Source organism: Tribolium madens, unplaced genomic scaffold (assembly GCF_015345945.1).
Source record: "Tribolium madens isolate multiple individuals breed KSU strain unplaced genomic scaffold, Tmad_KSU_1.1 Scaffold_91;HRSCAF=231;Tcas5.2_LG7, whole genome shotgun sequence".
Taxonomy (NCBI): Eukaryota; Metazoa; Arthropoda; class Insecta; order Coleoptera; family Tenebrionidae; genus Tribolium; species Tribolium madens.
The window spans coordinates 10240919-10258576 of NW_025401063.1; the positions used below are offsets into that span (position 1 = coordinate 10240919).

General features: G+C 31.9%; 5 protein-coding genes across 5 annotated transcripts; 1 reads left to right on the forward strand and 4 right to left on the reverse strand.

Moving 5' to 3' along the window:
* Nucleotides 1-3764: 3764 nt before the first annotated feature.
* On the reverse strand, nucleotides 3765-8053 carry LOC123011822. Its single transcript, XM_044409463.1, is given in 14 exon segments — nucleotides 3765-4132; nucleotides 4194-4374; nucleotides 4429-4683; nucleotides 4734-4846; nucleotides 4892-5037; nucleotides 5603-5851; nucleotides 5899-6165; nucleotides 6241-6565; nucleotides 6620-6800; nucleotides 6849-7148; nucleotides 7195-7304; nucleotides 7354-7499; nucleotides 7556-7804; nucleotides 7849-8053. Coding segments are annotated over 14 exon segments (3066 nt in total). The 5' UTR covers nucleotides 8047-8053; the 3' UTR covers nucleotides 3765-3786.
* A 202-nt stretch (nucleotides 8054-8255) lies between these two features.
* LOC123011356 (ATP-dependent RNA helicase A-like) lies at nucleotides 8256-8931 on the reverse strand. The gene is made up of 2 exons (XM_044408747.1): nucleotides 8771-8931; nucleotides 8256-8719 (listed from the first exon to the last, which is right to left on the reverse strand). The coding sequence occupies exons 1-2, from the start codon at nucleotides 8786-8788 to the stop codon at nucleotides 8339-8341; spliced, it is 399 nt and encodes a 132-aa protein (XP_044264682.1). The 5' UTR covers nucleotides 8789-8931; the 3' UTR covers nucleotides 8256-8338.
* A 3963-nt stretch (nucleotides 8932-12894) lies between these two features.
* LOC123011374 (N66 matrix protein-like) lies at nucleotides 12895-14041 on the forward strand. Its single transcript, XM_044408772.1, has 4 exons — nucleotides 12895-13629; nucleotides 13675-13710; nucleotides 13756-13885; nucleotides 13934-14041. The coding sequence occupies exons 1-4, from the start codon at nucleotides 12895-12897 to the stop codon at nucleotides 13996-13998; spliced, it is 966 nt and encodes a 321-aa protein (XP_044264707.1). The 3' UTR covers nucleotides 13999-14041.
* A 1124-nt stretch (nucleotides 14042-15165) lies between these two features.
* Nucleotides 15166-15995, reverse strand: LOC123012149 (eukaryotic translation elongation factor 1 epsilon-1). Its single transcript, XM_044409968.1, has 4 exons — nucleotides 15827-15995; nucleotides 15588-15773; nucleotides 15440-15535; nucleotides 15166-15389 (listed from the first exon to the last, which is right to left on the reverse strand). Exons 1-4 carry the CDS (start codon nucleotides 15911-15913, stop codon nucleotides 15240-15242), a joined length of 519 nt encoding a protein of 172 aa, XP_044265903.1. The 5' UTR covers nucleotides 15914-15995; the 3' UTR covers nucleotides 15166-15239.
* A 7-nt stretch (nucleotides 15996-16002) lies between these two features.
* LOC123012146 (elongation factor Tu-like) lies at nucleotides 16003-17657 on the reverse strand. The gene is made up of 4 exons (XM_044409964.1): nucleotides 16992-17657; nucleotides 16565-16939; nucleotides 16287-16515; nucleotides 16003-16238 (listed from the first exon to the last, which is right to left on the reverse strand). The coding sequence occupies exons 1-4, from the start codon at nucleotides 17640-17642 to the stop codon at nucleotides 16045-16047; spliced, it is 1449 nt and encodes a 482-aa protein (XP_044265899.1). The 5' UTR covers nucleotides 17643-17657; the 3' UTR covers nucleotides 16003-16044.
* Nucleotide 17658: the final 1 nt, after the last annotated feature.

The following is a 17658-nucleotide window of genomic DNA, read 5'->3' on the forward strand; positions in this document are numbered from 1 at the left end:
ATACCCATCGACCCATCTGAATACCAAATCATAGAAATTGCACCCATCGCCATCCCCTTGACCGGTAACGAAAGATACACAAGATCACTAAAAACCGATTTTGGAACACCTTTAACCGGAATGGAACGAATCACCCGATCGCTTAGAACTGACGAAGGCTTTCCTTTAACTGGAATGGAAAAAATCACAAAAAGGTCTCTTGACTTAGATCGGGAAAGACGGCAAATTTTCCTCCCAGGCTTCGCCCGTCACCGCCAAGCTCGTTCACTTGAGGATGATCTAGACAGGGAGAAACGCCAAATTTTCCTTCCAGGTTTTGCCAGACATCGACAAGTAAGATCCGTTTTTCTTCCCTCATTTTCTAAAAGTCGACGAACGAGATCCGTGGATGCTTTAACGGATATCTTGGACAGTAACGATGTTTTTAAGAGGGAAAGACGGCACGTTTTTCTTCCAGCTTTTGCTCAAAGAAGACAAGGGAGGTCTTTGAGGGATGAAGAAAATGAAAACGTGGACACGGCCGAAACTGTATAGCATTTACTCGACGAGAATAATTTACAAATGATTATCTTAGCATAGCAGTAGAAAGCAATAAAAGTATTGTTGGGCATTTTGATGTTTGTACAATTACCTGAACATTAAGAGACTGTCTTTTTTAGTCAAAATAAACAATTTTTTATTTATTTTGAGTTTTTTTTTGTATAATTACAAAATGAGTCATTTTAAATGACTTCATTGGATTAGTAGATAAAATGTGTGAGTAATGTTACATGAAATGTGATACAATATAGTGCAATGTTTTATAATCTTTAAACAAAAATGCTTAAGGTTATCATTTTGATTTTTGAATAAAATAGATCAAAATATATCAGTCATTGTACCATATTACTGGTTGCCTATGCAATAAAATAATGTAGTGTTATTTTTTGTTTCTTTTAACTTTTCTTTGCTATTTGACTGAAATAGTGGTACTAGTGGTAGTACTTAAATATTGATTTAAAAGGTAGAGCAATTAAATTAATGGAATCTCTGACATAAATAAAATGCGAATTACATAGGTATAGTTTTTTCTCATGATCCCCACATTTTCCACCAAAAAAAATATCAGCCTCATCTGTAACACTTACAATAAAAATATATGTAACCTCTTAAAGAGAAAAGAAAAAAACATGCTGCTAGATTTAATTGCTAAACTGGAGTAGGTACCAAGAAAAATTGTTACTTTTTGTTCAGGATTGTAGGAAAAATATGTATGTATTACAGTAAAGGAAAGTGTCTTTTACTTTACACTTTCCTCTCTTGAAATACAAATATCTATTATTTACCTGTTTACTATTTAAGTCATATGTTATTTCATTGACAGCTATAACATCTTGGAAAACTAGATGCTGTACCTACTAAGTGTAAGAATTTATTTAGTTGCAGTTTTGCCTATACTTTTATTTATTATTAACATTTAATTAATTATTAAAATTATTAGAAATCCAATTTTTTTTTCTGCCCTCTTTCGGATACTCGTCAGTTTCTCGCCAAGACGATGACACTGAAAATCATGATTCATGACTCTGCAAACCTAAGTTTGATTCTTTATCTCAAGGACGCACTTGTTAGTTTTTCCAAAAACTACCCCAAATTGATGCATTTTGCTTCCTACCCTTGCGCACCAACGTCATCTTAGCGAATAAGACCACTCTTAAACAATTTTTAAGAATGATCTAAAAACAAACTTGTCTACATAATAAAAAAAAAATACTTATGAGTATGTTCAATATTTCCATCACACATTTTTGTTTATGTTATAGACGAATACAAAACATTCAACACAGTTAAAAACGGATTGATTTTTCAAATATTATCTAAATGATGTAGGTACAGTTGGAAAATAAATTATCTGTGTTCTAGAATTGGGTGTTAGGAACAAAGTAGGTATCTTTTATTTATAAACACTTTTTAGCGTGTAATAACAAACAGTTAGGTAATTGTAATTTTTTTTGTACCTAGGACACAAAATTTAATAATAGTAATAATAATAATAATATTTAATATTCTGTAATAATTTTATAAATTCATACAGCAAACAGTATTATTATAAAAAATATATTTTTCTTTTTCTGGCACGTGTTGCACAATACCTACCTGCCAAAATATTTGCCTGACTAATTTGACAACTCAATTTTACTATTACTATAATTAAAATATAATAGTAAAAGTGATAAATGATGCATGAATCATTTACTTTTCTTAGATGTGATACCACAAAAATTATTGGGAATATTAGATACATATTTTAAAATAATTTTCGTGGAATGCCAGAAATTTTTATTTCTAAATCTTACGTTTGCAATTCAGGTAAGTCAGTGTTATGCAATCTTTAACCTCCAGGGAAATGATATAAGTTTTTAGATATTAGAAAGTATAATAAAGTATTGTATTGTTTGTGCTCGAATTTATTACGTCTGTTTTTCCGCAATTACTTAGATATTATGTTTGAAATTGAAAAAACTAAAGAAATTTCCATAGAACTTTTATCTGTTTTAGTAATTATCCCAGAACACTGTCAACAAAGTACTTTTCCTAAACACTTGCGACACACGCTTCCGAATTTTGATCGCCATTATTTAATCTAAATAAATTACCTTCAATGCATCTTCCATGATTCTCGAAATTTCTATAACATTGGTCTATTTAGTTCACTCATATTAACAAAGTTAAAATTTGGCCTTTGGTTTACATAAATTATTAGCAATTATTATTACATCAACTATATATTCGAGACCAATTCACAATTTTCATCAGTCGAAATAGTTACTTAACAGAGTTACAAAGTATTCAAAATGACTAAAGTACTTCTGTTTTTCACTCTGGTGATGGTATTTACAAGTTTGTGCCTTTGCCGACCCATGCATCAGAATCATGATAGTCCCACACGATCCAGAAGGTATGTCAGCGAGCTGGAACCACCCAGGGGAGAAGTCATACAAGACACGTTGAAATACCCCGACCATACGTTTATTTTTGTGCCGTTTTTCTCAGTTCGGAGGTACTACGAATACAAACGAAGATTAGTTTAGGGAAAATGAGCCACTTTATTATAATAGCAAAGACTGAATGTATTTATTTGTCTTGTAATGTAATAATAAATTATTTTTTGTAAGTCTTATTGTGTTTTATTTTTTTAGGTCAGGACCACCAAATGTTTAATCGGTTAACAGAAATTTCATTTTCTAGGAAATATGCCATTATAGTTTTATTTCAATAACAAAAAATAAAAATAAACAAGATGAGTTTGTTAAATTTGTATTTGCCTTGTACTGAAATTTTATTCTATTTGATAAAACGTAAAAATAAGCGATTGAGTGCCACAAGTGCGCTTTTTCTTAATTAACACATTATTTAGCACCTTTTTTCTTGCTCAAAGTCACGAGTGTGAGTGATATGTGTTAAAAATTCATCATTGATTTATTCTCGAACAACAAGAAACGCCAATTGAAATTTTGAGTGTCAAGAATGAATTTGTATTCCGTAAGTACTTCATTGTTCATTTTTAATTTTTGTTTATGTGCTTTTACAAATTCTTACTTTTGTAATTAATAAAAAAATTGTACTTTTGTTTTCAATATGTAGGAGACTTGGAAGTAGGGGAAGATTTGTTTTTAGACCACTGTTTTGTCTACAGAATACAACAATAAAGAAAAGCAAACCGGAGAAGAAATTAATTTATTAATAATTTTTGTATGTACGTTATTGATACAAACAAAAAAGGGAACATTATTATATTATTCTCGTTTATAAAAACATCGAAAACACATTATAAAAAATTTTTAAAATAAAGTAATAAACAAAAGCAGTAAACGTATAATGCAGAAAAGCAAAAAACATCATTTTCCTTTTGTTTGTAGACTTATCCTCTAATGATTCTTTAAAAAGATACACACGTCCGTGTTTTATTGAGTTATATAAGTACAAGTCCCACTCAACATTGTCCAAATTAAAAGTGAACAAGTCTTGATCAATTTTACTCAAGTTCTGCCACAAGTTTTTAACATTTTGACTATGGAATTGAAATCGTGTACAACAGAAGTATGATATTACTTCCAAAAATTTGTTGATTTTTCTGTATTCTCGAGTAGCTCTAAAACATTATACATAAAATAGAATAAATAAAAAATCATAAAAAATAAATGAGGAATTACATCGGTTTTCTTCCCAAAATCCACAAAATAACATCAATGATGTACGGCAGAAGAATATGAAAAATAAAAATATGTAACTTATGGTAATAATAATTTTCAGTATATGAGCAGCTTGGAAACCAAAACATTTTACCAGATGGTGATTTCCATTTTGTTTTTTCTAGGACATCACCAAAACATTCTGCAATCAATCATTAAATACTTAAACTAAATTATAGATTATAATTTAATTTACTGGCTGTTATAGGTTCTTCTGGAACAAAATTATAAATTAGAATAGATTTTTTTCCATTCAATTTTTGATCAGACAAATGAAAAATCGCTGCTAATAAACAATTCACCACGTAGTCGCAAGGCACCGTATGAACAGGAGTTGACTTTATGTAATATACACTCCTAATAGCACCTAAAATTATTCCTGCTCCTAGACCTACAATCCCATAGAGGTTATCAATCCAACCAACGAGAGGTTCCTTAACTGATGACATGACTACAATTCAAATAATTTAAATTGCTGCTTAAAATAATTGAAGTAATTACTGATTCCAGGTCTTATTATAGCTAATGGTAACCCTTCTCCGTGTCTTTTAACAAGGTCTTCAGCAATACTTTTACTAAACGTGTAAACATTTGGCCACTTGTTTTTTAATAATCTGAAGAAAAAAATGGAATTAAAAATCAAACAGGTTTTTACTTACTCTGGTGTCAAAATTTCAAGCGTTTCGTCATTGAGACTGTCAACAAGGCGAAACAACGTTTCGGCTTGGATCACAGGTTCGTAAAATTTTTCATAAATACAGTCTGGAGAAGGATTTGAGTACGCCGTTGACACATAAATAAATGCCTAAAATTCTAAAATATACCTCTTTGCAAAGAACAATTTTATCCGCAAACGTCACGAAAGTAACCACTTTTATGACTACTTAAATGTCACAAGTAAAAGTATTACCTTTCAATAATGGAGTAAAAATTTACATTTACATTTACCAATGTTGTTTTTTTCTTGTCTCTTCCGCTGCTTCAGCAAAGAAAATGTAGATTGTAGATCAACGACGGAATTCGACATTTTACACTACTTACTACACTAGTCATGTCCTAGTTAAAATAATAAACACTTTCGAACATCTCAACACAAATTCCAGTACTGACGCGTGATGTTTGTTTATAAGTGTTGTTATAATTACATTTGTTGAACAGCGTCGTAATCATTTTGTTCATTTACTTGCTAATTACAGGATTACTCTTTAATCTCGTTCTGAATACGTTTGCGGATAAAATAGTAAATGTTATTCGGAGTCAAAGTGAGTTTATGTGGCTCAGCTGAATAATTTTTCTCACTACGTTACGCAAAATAAACGTTTATTTAGCTTCGCCACACTTTTACTCCTAATAACATAATATTCTATTACCTTTAAGTTGATTATTTCTTTAGCCAGGTTTAAAGTCTCGTACACACTTTTGACATTGCTGGTAACAGCATCCCGTAGTTTTTGGTCAAATCGCACATCAGCTGCCGCACTTACAAGAACTGTGACTTCGTTTTTTAAAATATCGCGAATGTGTTGCGATAAACCCAAATTCGGTTTCGTGCAGTCTCCTTCAATCAGTTGAACTTTTTCGAAAAAATTTGGTCGCATTGTTTTCAATTTCTCAAAACACTGGTGTATTCGTTACAAAAAGTAGAATTTTAGTTTATGCTACTTACAACAAAGTCGAAAAGCTTTTTAAATCTCTCCTTTGGTGAACTCCCTTTTTTTGGCCTAACAACAATATAAATGGTTTTTAAGTCGTAACATACTCGTAGTAATTTTTCGATTAAAACTTTTCCGATAAATCCGGTACCTCCGGTGATAAAAATTGTCTGATCGCGAAAAAAGTTCTGTATTTCACTTTCCATGTTTGAGCACGTAAGATATAAAACATCAGATTTTGGTTTAATATAACTTTTTTTATTCAAATTATGCCGCAAAAACTTAAATTACAATAGTGTTCCCTTGACCTGCTACTTCCCTACTACATCAATATTTATAAATTAAAATTTAAAAATAGTGTAAAACAAATGACATATTAGAATAGTAATCAAAGCTGTTATGACATAATGAGTTAATGCGAAAAACATTAATCTGCGTTTTCTTTTGGGCATGTCATTGAGTGCTTCTTTAAAAACAAAGTGTTGGCTCCATTTTACGGACTCCACCATGTACACTTCCCAGTTGATACCACTGAAATCAAAATTAAACAATTCTTTATCCTTTTCAGACATGTACTGCCACAATTGTTTTAGATTTTTATTTTCAAATTGGAATAAAGTCGTGCGAAAATAATTCGTTAATTCCAGAAATTTATTGATTTGACCAAATAATTTAACCATCCTAAAAATAATAATTTAAAAAATACAGAATTATGTATTAGAAGTAATTAATTACACTGGTCTCCGCTTTAAACAAATTAAAACGCCATCAACAATACGCGGAAGTAATACTTGGAAAATGAAAATTCGTAGCTTGTGATAGTAATAGCATTGTGTGTACACACAACTGGGAAAATAAAACATGTTACTCATTGGATATAACCATTTTGCTTTTTCTACGTAGTGTACTAAGTCATCTTAAAATAATTTTAGTGTGATTTAATTCACGTTAATTCGAATAGTACCATTGAAGATGTAGTCGTCGGGAACACAGTTGTAAATTTGCATTGAATTATTTATAGACCTAAAATTGTATTTCTTTAGTTTTCTATGACTTCTTAAACGTACTTACTTTTGGTTAGATAAATTCCAAGTTGCTGCCAGCAAAGAATTTACTACGTAATCGCAAGGAACACAATGCACTGGATATTTTTTTATATAATAAATACTCCTAATAGCACCCAGAAGTATTCCCATTGTCTGACCTGTTATTCCGTACAAATTGTCAGTCCATCCAATCATAGGTTCTTCAATCGAAGAAACAACTATAAAATAATAACAATTAAAAAAAAAATTCAAACTTAAATTTACCGATGGAGGGTCTTATTATAGCTAGTGGCAAAGCTTCTCCTTCTCTTTTAATAAGATCTTCTGCTACACTTTTACTAAAAGTGTAAACGTTGGGCCATTTCTGCAAAATACTGCCTCAAAAATTAATTTGGAAATTAATTTGCGTTTTTTGGTAGGTACCTTTGCTCTAAAACTTTCAACGTTTCGTCGTTTAGTGACTCAACAAGATGAAATAAGTTTTCTGCATTAATAGGAGGTTCGTAAAATTTTTCAGAAATACGGTCGTACATAGGATTTGAAAATGCCGTAGAAACATAAATCATTGCCTGAAGACATAATTCTACAACTTTAAACAAGTACAAGTAATTATTATTGTTTTTACTTTTAAATTCAAAACTTCTTTTGCCAAGTCCAAAGTCTCTTTGATATTTCTTATATTACTGTTAACCGCATGTCTCAGATTTTGATCAAATCTTACATCTGCTGCTGCACTTATGATAATTGTAATTTCGTTTTTCAAAATTTCGCGAACTCGGCTTGATAAACCTAATTCTAGTTTGGAACAATCACCTTGAATCATTTCTATTTTTTCGTGAAAGTTTGGTCGAATCTCTTTCATTCGCTCAAAACACTGATTTTTTCCTTATTAAGATATAAAAAAATTACAATACTCACAATCATATCAAAAAGTTTTTGAAACCTTTTTTCCGAAGATTGTGTTTTTTTTGGTCTGATAAGAACATAAATCCTTTTAAGGTCATAACAAGCTCGTAATAATTTTTCTATTAAAACCTTTCCGATAAAACCTGTACCACCAGTAATGAAAATTGTTTGGTCGCGGAAAAAATTTTGTATGTCACTTTTTGTATCCATGTTTACGATAATAGCTATATGTGCACACACTATGAGTAATTAATTGGTGCCCTTATATGCTGGAATTCAATACAAAGGTCACAACAAAATACCTTGACTTGTATAAATGAATCCATCAATATTAAAATGGTAGAAAAATGAAAGAATAATAAAAATGTTTACATTGTAATGATACATACAGTCATGGGTTAATGAAATTATAAAAAATATTATTTTAAAAAATTTATTACAAAATGTCACGCAATCATACACAAAGTTACTTAAAATTAATTATACTGGACAATTTACCTAACTAACCCCAGTAATACCTGTTTCCACCCCACCCCCAACCTCCTCCGTATCCTCCCCATCCCCCAAACCCTCTTCCATAACCGCCCCATCCATACCCACGCCGCCACCCTCCCCCGTAGCCACCATAACCGCCCCAATAAGACGGCCGTCTATAATAACCACCACCCCATCCCCAAAAGGTATTTGCCGTATCTAAATCGGATTTTTCTTCAGCTGGGGGCCCCAAATCTGATTCGTTTTTGTCAATAGGTTGAGTTTCAGGTGTGTCTAGACGTTTTTCAGCAGGAATCGCTTGGGGTTGCAATTGTATTTCCTGCTGTTTTTCATCGATGGGAACTGCTGAGCAGGAGAGGAAAAAAATTGCCACAAAGGCAACAATTATCTATAATATTAAATTTTATATAATAAAAAAAAAATAAAAAATGAGACTTACCGATAATTTGTGCACCATCTTACCAATGTGTCTACAAGTGTTTGGCAACTAAACTACAAGTGGAGGCTTTTATAACGAAACCTAAAGGCTGATGACCGACTGATCAGTGCTCTGTCTTCCATAGCGTCTGGTCAAGGCCAGCGATGCACCTCGAAGATGCTGCAAGAACTCTGCCAAGCAAAGCAAGTTCAAGTGCAACATAATTTTACACATACCTCACATTAAAAAAATAGTTGTTGTCTTTAACAATAATAAACAATATTTTTACAACATTTATTTAGTAAATCCCCATGTCACTTTTGATTTATGATTTAGTCGCATTTTCATCAAAGACAAAGCTTGCTGTAAAAGGCAATAACATGGCCTGACCGGGGAAATCCAACGGACCTTTACCAACCGACAAATAAAAGTGATGCAAGCTCTCCGAATTTGAATAAAATTTTCGTTGATTTAAAATATTGTCACATTTGGGAAAGACCGAACATTCATGAAAGCACGCTTCAGGTTTCATTTAAGTACGTTTAAAGATCAGTGATACTCCTATTATTTTTTCATTCGATTTAATGTAAGGACAAAGTTGACAGAAATTGTTACAATTTACATAAAAAGTGTGTTCCAATGAGTAATTCCGATAATTATTGTTATTGTGTGCACATTTGCCGCAACAAAAGTTTTATGGAAATTGGACGAGGCGTGGAAAACTTTTATTCAATGTATTTTAAAAAACTAATAAAGTTGTTTTTTTTTTTAATGGAAATGCCAAACAGTCTTAACGTTGGCATCACTAGTAAATTCATTAATTCCTGGTAATTTTAATAAAAGAAGTTGTCAGGTCTGGTTTTTTGAATTAATTTGATAACAATGTCATTAAACGTCAACACACAAAATCGTCTAAGAAAATTTGGAGAGGAAACACCAAAAAGGAACAAATTCGGTACTGCTAACAGTTTTAAGAAATTTGGAAACGAATAGTTCGCAAGCAGGAAATGTAGACGCAATTTGTAATGCAGGTTTGCTATTTTTAGTAAAAATTGACAAGAATACAAAATAAACATGAATGAGAAAGAACCTCGGAAAGAACGCAATTAAATTAGTGTATTGTGCATGGTTTTTGAGGTACAAGTTGAAAAAGTAACAATTTTAAAACTAAAGTGAAGAAGTATTTAAAAAATGCATCAACTTTGAGCTCATTTTAATAATTTACACAAAATTTATTGCCAATCATCATAATACCTACTTGTATCTTTTGCTAAATAATCCTTTTTCTTCAAAGTTTTTGTAGCAAGATCCTCATTTTTGTCCACAAATTGTACTTATTTGCGGTGTGTTTCTATCAAAGTTATTAGCACTGAATTCTGTCTTTAGACCTTAGGTTATGATGTCTGTCCTCAGGTGTTCAATTATAGTGCTTTCAAAGAGAAAATAGGCACACAAGATTCATAAAAGTCACAATTTTGACAATATCTGAATTTGAAAACAACATTAATTTTTTAACAATATTTTTAGCTAAAGTTACAAACTAAAGCTAAAGTTTAGCTAAAGTTTGTTTTTTTTTTAATGGAAATTACCAAGTCAAAATTTTGGTGAAAAAATTGGTAGCAGCTTGTTTCCATAGTCACAAATTTTGTTTGCTCTTTGTTTTTGTCCCTAGAAATTTTGTTAAAAAGTTATGGTTATGTGTTCAAATTGAGATGTTGTCAAAATTTTGACTTTTATGAATCTTGTATGCCCGTTTGCTCTTTGAAAACGCTATAATTGAATGAATACCTGAGGACAGACAGCATTACCTAAGGTCTAAAGACAGAATTCAGTGCTAATAATTTTGATAGAAGCACACCGCAAGTAAGTACAGTGTTGTGGACAAAAATGAGGATCTTTCTACAAAAACTTTGAAGAAAAAGGATGTATATACAGAAAAAGTTATTTAGCAAAAGATACAAGCAAGGTTTATGAAGAACGCCAATAAATTTTGTGAAATTTATTGAAATGAGCTCAAAGTTGATGTATTTTTATAAATTCTTCTTCAGCTTTAGTTTCAAAATTCTTACTTTTACAACGTTCCTCAAAAACGATGCACAAGACACTGTTCTTTCCGAGGTTCTTCCTCATTCATGTTTATTTTGTATTCTTGTCAATTTCTTGCTGAAAATTAACAATGTTTAGCAAACCTGCATTACAAATTGCGTCTACATTTTAACGGGCCCTTTTTCTAACTTCCTGCTTGCAAACTGTTCGTTTCCAAGTTTCTAAAAACTGTTACCAGTACCGAATTTGTTTCTTTTTTGGTGTTTCATCTCTAAATTTTCTTAGACGATTTTTTGTGTTGACGTTTAATGACATTGTTTTCAAATTAATTCAAAAAACCGGAACTGCAACTTCTTTTATTAAAATTACCATGAATGAATTTACTAGTGGTGCCAACGTTAAGACTTTTTGGCATTTCCATTTAAAAAAAAAGAACAGATTTTAAATAAAAATTATATATTTTTTTCTACGAGTAAATACTGATATCGAACACTATTTCAACTTCAGAAACTTTATTTCTAAATGAAATAACGTGCTAGAGAATTAGACTATAGGTTGATTTATTATTTTTATTATTTTGATTCTTTGTTTTGTAGAAAATAGGAATTAAAAATAATCTACAATCATAAATCACGGTTTTTCCGAGATGTTCATTTTTCTTTACTTTTGCGGTTAAAGTAGCGAATATTTCCATTAAAGTTTTTGAAAACAAAGCGGTTTAGCATAAATTTATTTAATTTTTGCGTTTATTTGTTATTATTATTTCTTATATCTACATTTATGATGTACAGTTGGAGACAAAATACTTTGGTCGTCACTTTTCTGACACTCTAATGTAATTCAAGGTTTAACGTTAAAATGAATGACAATTTCAAATTAATGACAGCTATTATATTTTCCTATCAAAAATATGTACATACAACTTGTCAACTAGGATTGACAGTAGCTAAAAATAAGGTTAACAGTCCTAAAGCCATATATATAATTTATTATATATATGCCTAAAGCATGCTTTACAAGTTAATGTCACGCAAGTGACATTAACGACCAAAGTATTTTGTCTCCAACTGTATAAATATCTAAAGTATATTTTTTTTCTTATCCAATAATCTTATGCCAATAATAAGAATATATCAGTCAATTTGCATTTATAAATATACTTAGTTATTTAGTCATAATGCCGATATGTGGCAAATAGGTTACAGACAAGATTGTCTTTTATTTGCATACCTATCGACCATGTGTCATTCAGTGATTTTCCTGATATACATACTATAAACGATTTATTTTGAAATGAAAATCATAATGTCAAATAGTTTTAAAAAAGCCTTTCCAGTGTGTTTTTTGATAGTAACATGCGTAACAATGTCCGTCCGTTAAATATAACGACTTAGGCTATTATCGTTGTCATAACAAGCTTTGAGACAGTACGAATATATTTAAGTATCACAAAAAAATATTATTTTTTTGAAAAAGTAAGATGAAAGGTCATCCGTAAACTGGTTCTAGGTAGGTATTAACACAAAACCCATTCTAATATGTAAATATTTTAATTCGTTAGTCATTAGGTCATTACCTACATCATTCCTCAAAAAAAATTATGATAATTGCAAAATTAAAATCAATACAGGATAAAGGCAAACCTGTGATAAAATAAAATGTATTAAAAAATCGCGATGGAACTCCTCTGAGAATTTCTAGAAGAATTACAAGTCATTAAATCTAGTTGAATGAACTCGTCCATCAAAAAAATTTGATCACGATCTCATCAACCCACCCCAAAATAATAACAGACCAAAGATTAATAAAAATAATTTCAGTCTCGCCAGTGCTAATTTCTCTCTTTCAAGGTAACAAGATTCAAAGTCAAGTGCACGACCACGAAAGTAAAAGTTTTCTTTCATTCAACGAAATCGTGAGGACGCGATGACCTTTCTTGTATGTGCCATCATTAATTTAACTACAGAGTTCCGAATGAAATAATAGGACACATCAATGTCCATCGAATAATTATCGTAATTAGCTTTAGAAATTGGTGACAGCTTTTGTTTACGAAAATTTATAAAACCACCAATGAATTTTTTCCGAATTAGTTCAACATGAATCCTTACATACTTTGCTTCATTTTATTTCTACAAATTTATCCGAAATTGAGCCAAACACTTGAAAATAATGGTAATAAATTGGGCGACGTTTTAAAAAATCACACAAAATCGATCTATAATTCTACAAAAAATCAAGATGAAGAGGAAAATGTTTTGAAGCAAGAGACGCATAAACTATTGTCGGAATGTGGTGTCGAGAGTGATAACAGCTACGATGATGATGACTCTTATGGCAACAGAAGAGAAAATAAGAGAAGAGGTAACAATTACGATAATTTGAATAACCGGAGAAGACCAAATAAACGTTACAATGGCAATGAGAGTAACAATTATAACCGTTACGGTAACCCTAATCGCGGCAATAATGGTTACTCTGGTGACGACGACGAAAATAACTCGAACGAAAGCACCAATCGTAATGGCAACAGACGTAACAATGGTAACCGTAATCGTTATAATAATGAAAACTATAGTGACGAGGAGAACTCAAACGAGTCAAATCAAAGTAACCAGAAGAGATATAACCGGACAATGTCAAATACTGGTTATTACTATGGCGACGGTGGTTACCATAACGAATGTAATAATAACCATGGTTATCGTAATCAATGGCGCCCGTTTGGTGGTAATGCCGGTTACGATTATAGTAACATGAGACGTGGTTATGGCAGAAATTTTGATATGACTTTGAGAGCAAAGAGGTCCAATAATGATAATGACGACTCACAGGTAGGAAAAAAATGTCGTTTATAATTGTTATAAATGTTTTTTCAGTGTGTGAGTCAGTGTGTTTTCGGCTATTTGGAAGTGGTAAGTATCAAAAATTAAGAAATTTTGATTGTAAATTTTTTTTAGTTGGATGATAATAGAGTACCATCCGAAACGTTGGTCATTAAATGGCTGCAGGACCACTTATCGAATGATATGAAGCGGATCCGAGCACTTCGTGAGGCTCGCAGATGTTTCGCAAGATTGTCCACTTCAGGTAACAACCGATGAAGATTAAAATTCCGTTTAATTTTAATATTTTCAGATACCGAGGATGGTTGTGAGTTTTCGCAGTCGTTGTCCAAATGTCTAAATTTAGAACTTGAATGATAATGTGTGCACAGTTCGATAATAAATTTAAATAATTCCCGCAAAATGCGTTTATTTTAACCTTGAGGGTGGCGTATTCAAAGCACGAGCCTCCAAACGGAAAATCGAAACGTCGTGTCATCTTTTCGTTAAATTCAGCATTGTTATAAAGAATGAAATATGTATCAGCCATTTACAATTACGATGGCGAACAAGACCTTGATATTGTCGCGCATCTGTGCAGTTTTTCTTTTTGCAAATCCGGATAAAGCGAAGGCCGTCCTCTCACGCATCGGCTCACCGTTTCTTCATCGACTTCTTATTTTATGAATTAGTTACACAGCGACAAACAAAAAGCAAATAATTGCGCTTCCTTTAGAATACCTACCTCTTGATGACTAGACAAAAGACAAGTTCGTGGAAGTTATAGAAAAAAGGCCTTGTGTGAAAACAAAGAAAAGACATTTTTGACACTAATTTTTAATTATCTCACGTGCGCATCGTTTTTTATTGATATAATTTAAATTAGAAATACGTGTTGACTATATTTGCATGGATGAGATCTAGATAAATTGAAAAACAATAACTTCCTACTGATGAATAATAAACAATTATCGTTTTTCTTATTGCAGTTCTAATGAGTGAAGGGAGAGACTCATTTTAAATTCTAATTTTTTAAATGCATCTGTGCAAGTCATGTCCAATCCTAATAAAGATGTCCTAAGAAACTATAAAAGGGTCATCTCTTTGTCTACTCCGACATTCATTCTCAAGTATTCGAGTTTTATTAGTGCCATCATGCGATTCATGGTGAGAATATATATTTTATTAAACATAACATTTCTTCCAATAATTTTTTTGTTTTCTAATTTATTTAAAAAAAATGAGTCCAGAAACAATACAGAATTTTTTATGTTTTTATTTTAATTAAATGATTAAGTTTGTGATTATTTGTTTTAGACGCTCTGCTTTGTTGTAATCCTCTTTGCTGCCGCCGTCCTCGCTGTGCCAATGCCCATTTCGGCAACCCCCTTCGCTGGTCCGGAAAAAGACCTCAAATCATCAGAAAGTGCTTACATATACCCCTACGCGTACCCTTACTACTACTGGGGCCACTCTCCTTACTTAATCTACGGCAAATAACTTAAAATTGCGTTTTCCTTTCAACAACAGCAATAACAGACCCTATATGTAGCCTTGTTTTTATTATTAAATAAATGCATACATAAAAAGTAGGTTTTTTTTTGTGAATTATAACTATTTTATCGCCTTGCTGGGGCTACACTTGCTAAATAAAGTGTGTTGAAGTTCACGAGTTTGTTTGATTGGCGAATTGAAGAATCTTGTTGCAAATTGTCAAACCAACGAGAAACGTGCGAATATTTTTCTTTGTCCAAAATTGATAACTTATCCTTAAAAACTTATTCGTTACGGAATTGTTACACAATTAAGAAATAATTACCATGGAGTCTTGCAAAAAGTAATAAAGAAAAATATCGGCAATAGTTAACTTATGAGCAACTAAATAAGTCTTTGTAGTCAAAACTGCGTTCAGTTCCTAAAAATAAAAAACTCATAAAAATAATTTCTAAGAAAACAAGTATACCTACTTTAAAGATCTGTTGAGGATTTTCCGCTTTTACCACGTAAACAAATCCATATTCAATCCATTGCCGAATCAGAGCTTCTTCTAAATCTGAACAGCCTTCCAAATTTGTGTTTCCTTCTTTTATTAATTCAAGAATTATGTTAATATAACCGAAGTTTGAATTTTTATTGACAACACGGACAGGCAACTAAAATTTCATATTTGCGTAAAAAATGTAATGTTTTAAAACAAAAAGCATACAGAATCATCATTAAGTGTAATTTTACCCGGCTGAACCTTCAAAAAAGTTGCAATTTGATTTAAAGGCTTTAAAGCATTTATGACCATTTTTGAGGTTAGAAATTTGACAAACGTGAAAACTGTCAAACGGGACACCTAAACAATTTGACAGTGCAATTTAAAAAAAACTTAAAAAAGAAACTTAATTTATTTATTAGGTATTAGAGAATTAAATTAATTTATCCTAATTCAAGTTTGCCTAAATTTTTCGTAATTACAACTTCAGTAAGAGTTTCAGTGATAATTCCAGTCGCTACTGTTACTTTATTTTCCCTAATTGTAAATGTTTGCCCAGGTAGCATAATCATTCTTGATAAGAGTGTAAGTTCAACTTGTCCATGTTCACCAGGCATTATCATTTCAACACCTTCAGCTACAAATATTTCATGAGATAACAATCTAGGGTCTCTTTGAAACAAACCTAAATCAACTCTACACGCTACACTCCAGGTTTTGCTAAATAATTGTTGAATGTATTTTCCCGTGACAGGCTTAGATCTACCTCCTTCATTTTTCGCAAGGAAATAAATGCTTGCACTAAACCTATTTGATAAAGTAACGCTGTTTGTTTGACATAAAAGCATTCCCCTTTGAATGTCTTTCAGTTTGACGTTTCTTAATAAAATACCGACATTTTCACCAGCTTTTGCCTGAAATTTCACAACAATTACAGAATGAAGTAAAGATTTATTTTTTTACTTCAGGGACACTTTTTTTGAAAATTTGTATATCCCCTACGGTCGTTTTTATTTTTGTATCAAAACCCATTAATTCAGAACTTGCGTTTTTCTTGACAATTCCTCTATAAATAGTTCCTACAACAACTGTCCCTCTACCAGGAACAAGGAAGGTATTATCAATGGGAACCATAAATGGTGACTTAAAATCACGTTCAGGCACTGGTATAAATTCATCAAGAGTGTCTAGTAATTTTCTAATTGCTTTCTCCCCAAATTCTGAATCTTCTCCTTCTAAGGCTTTTAAAGCAGACCCACAAATCACTGGAGAATTCTCACCATCAAACCCAAAATCATCCAAAAGCTCCCTTATTTCCAGTTCAACCAATTCCAAAACCTACAACTATAATTTACAAAAACATTAAAAAGACCAATAACAAGTTTCTTACCTCATTATCCACCAAGTCTGCTTTATTCACAAAAACCACGATTTTTTGCACTCCGACTTGCTTCGCAAGCAACAGATGTTCCCTCGTTTGGGGCATCTGTCCATCGGTAGCCGCCACGACTAAAATAGCTCCATCCATTTGAGAAGCCCCAGAAATCATATTTTTGATAAAATCAGCATGGCCGGGACAATCGGTATGTGCATATTGACGTTTCTTCGTGCTATAGCCTACATGAGCTGCATTAATTGTAATGCCGCGAGCCTTTTCTTCAGGAGCTTTGTCAATCTCGTCATAAGAAACGTAGGAGGCAAGACCGTCTTTTTGCAATATCTTCGTGATGGCAGCGGTTAGAGTGGTTTTTCCGTGATCGACATGTCCTATTGTCCCCACATTTATGTGTTTTTTGTCAGAGACATCCGAATATTTTCGAAAAATTAACGCCGGATTTGACAGACTAAGGTTAGGTGACACTCGGTGATATAACTGGCATGAATATATTAGACGGTTTTGCAGAGATGTGCTTCTTGAGGAGGATAATAGTGCTTTTTGTTGAGATAACACTTGAATTTGTTTCAGAAGTTTTAATTTGGACATTTTTATGTTGTTTTGAGTCAATTTGACATATTTGAGACTTGGGGGAATATCTCTCATCTGCTTGAAGTCCTAT

Bases quoted from the DNA above. Each gene is read 5' to 3' on its own strand.
- LOC123011374 (XM_044408772.1), top strand. From the start codon at position 12,895: ATGAATCCTTACATACTTTGCTTCATTTTATTTCTACAAATTTATCCG. The intron at 13,630-13,674 runs GTAGGAAAAAAA...ATGTTTTTTCAG, and splicing joins ATGATAATGACGACTCACAG to TGTGTGAGTCAGTGTGTTTT. The intron at 13,711-13,755 runs GTAAGTATCAAA...AATTTTTTTTAG, and splicing joins TTTTCGGCTATTTGGAAGTG to TTGGATGATAATAGAGTACC.
- LOC123012146 (XM_044409964.1), bottom strand. From the start codon at position 17,642: ATGAGAGATATTCCCCCAAGTCTCAAATATGTCAAATTGACTCAAAAC. The intron at 16,516-16,564 runs GTAAAAAAATAA...GTGAAATTTCAG, and splicing joins TCAAAAAAAGTGTCCCTGAA to GCAAAAGCTGGTGAAAATGT. The intron at 16,239-16,286 runs GTTTGTTTCAAA...AAATATTTGTAG, and splicing joins AGCGTGTAGAGTTGATTTAG to CTGAAGGTGTTGAAATGATA.
- LOC123012149 (XM_044409968.1), bottom strand. From the start codon at position 15,913: ATGGTCATAAATGCTTTAAAGCCTTTAAATCAAATTGCAACTTTTTTG. The intron at 15,774-15,826 runs GTATGCTTTTTG...ATGAAATTTTAG, and splicing joins TTACACTTAATGATGATTCT to TTGCCTGTCCGTGTTGTCAA. The intron at 15,390-15,439 runs GTAATTATTTCT...TAAGTTTTTAAG, and splicing joins ACTTTTTGCAAGACTCCATG to GATAAGTTATCAATTTTGGA.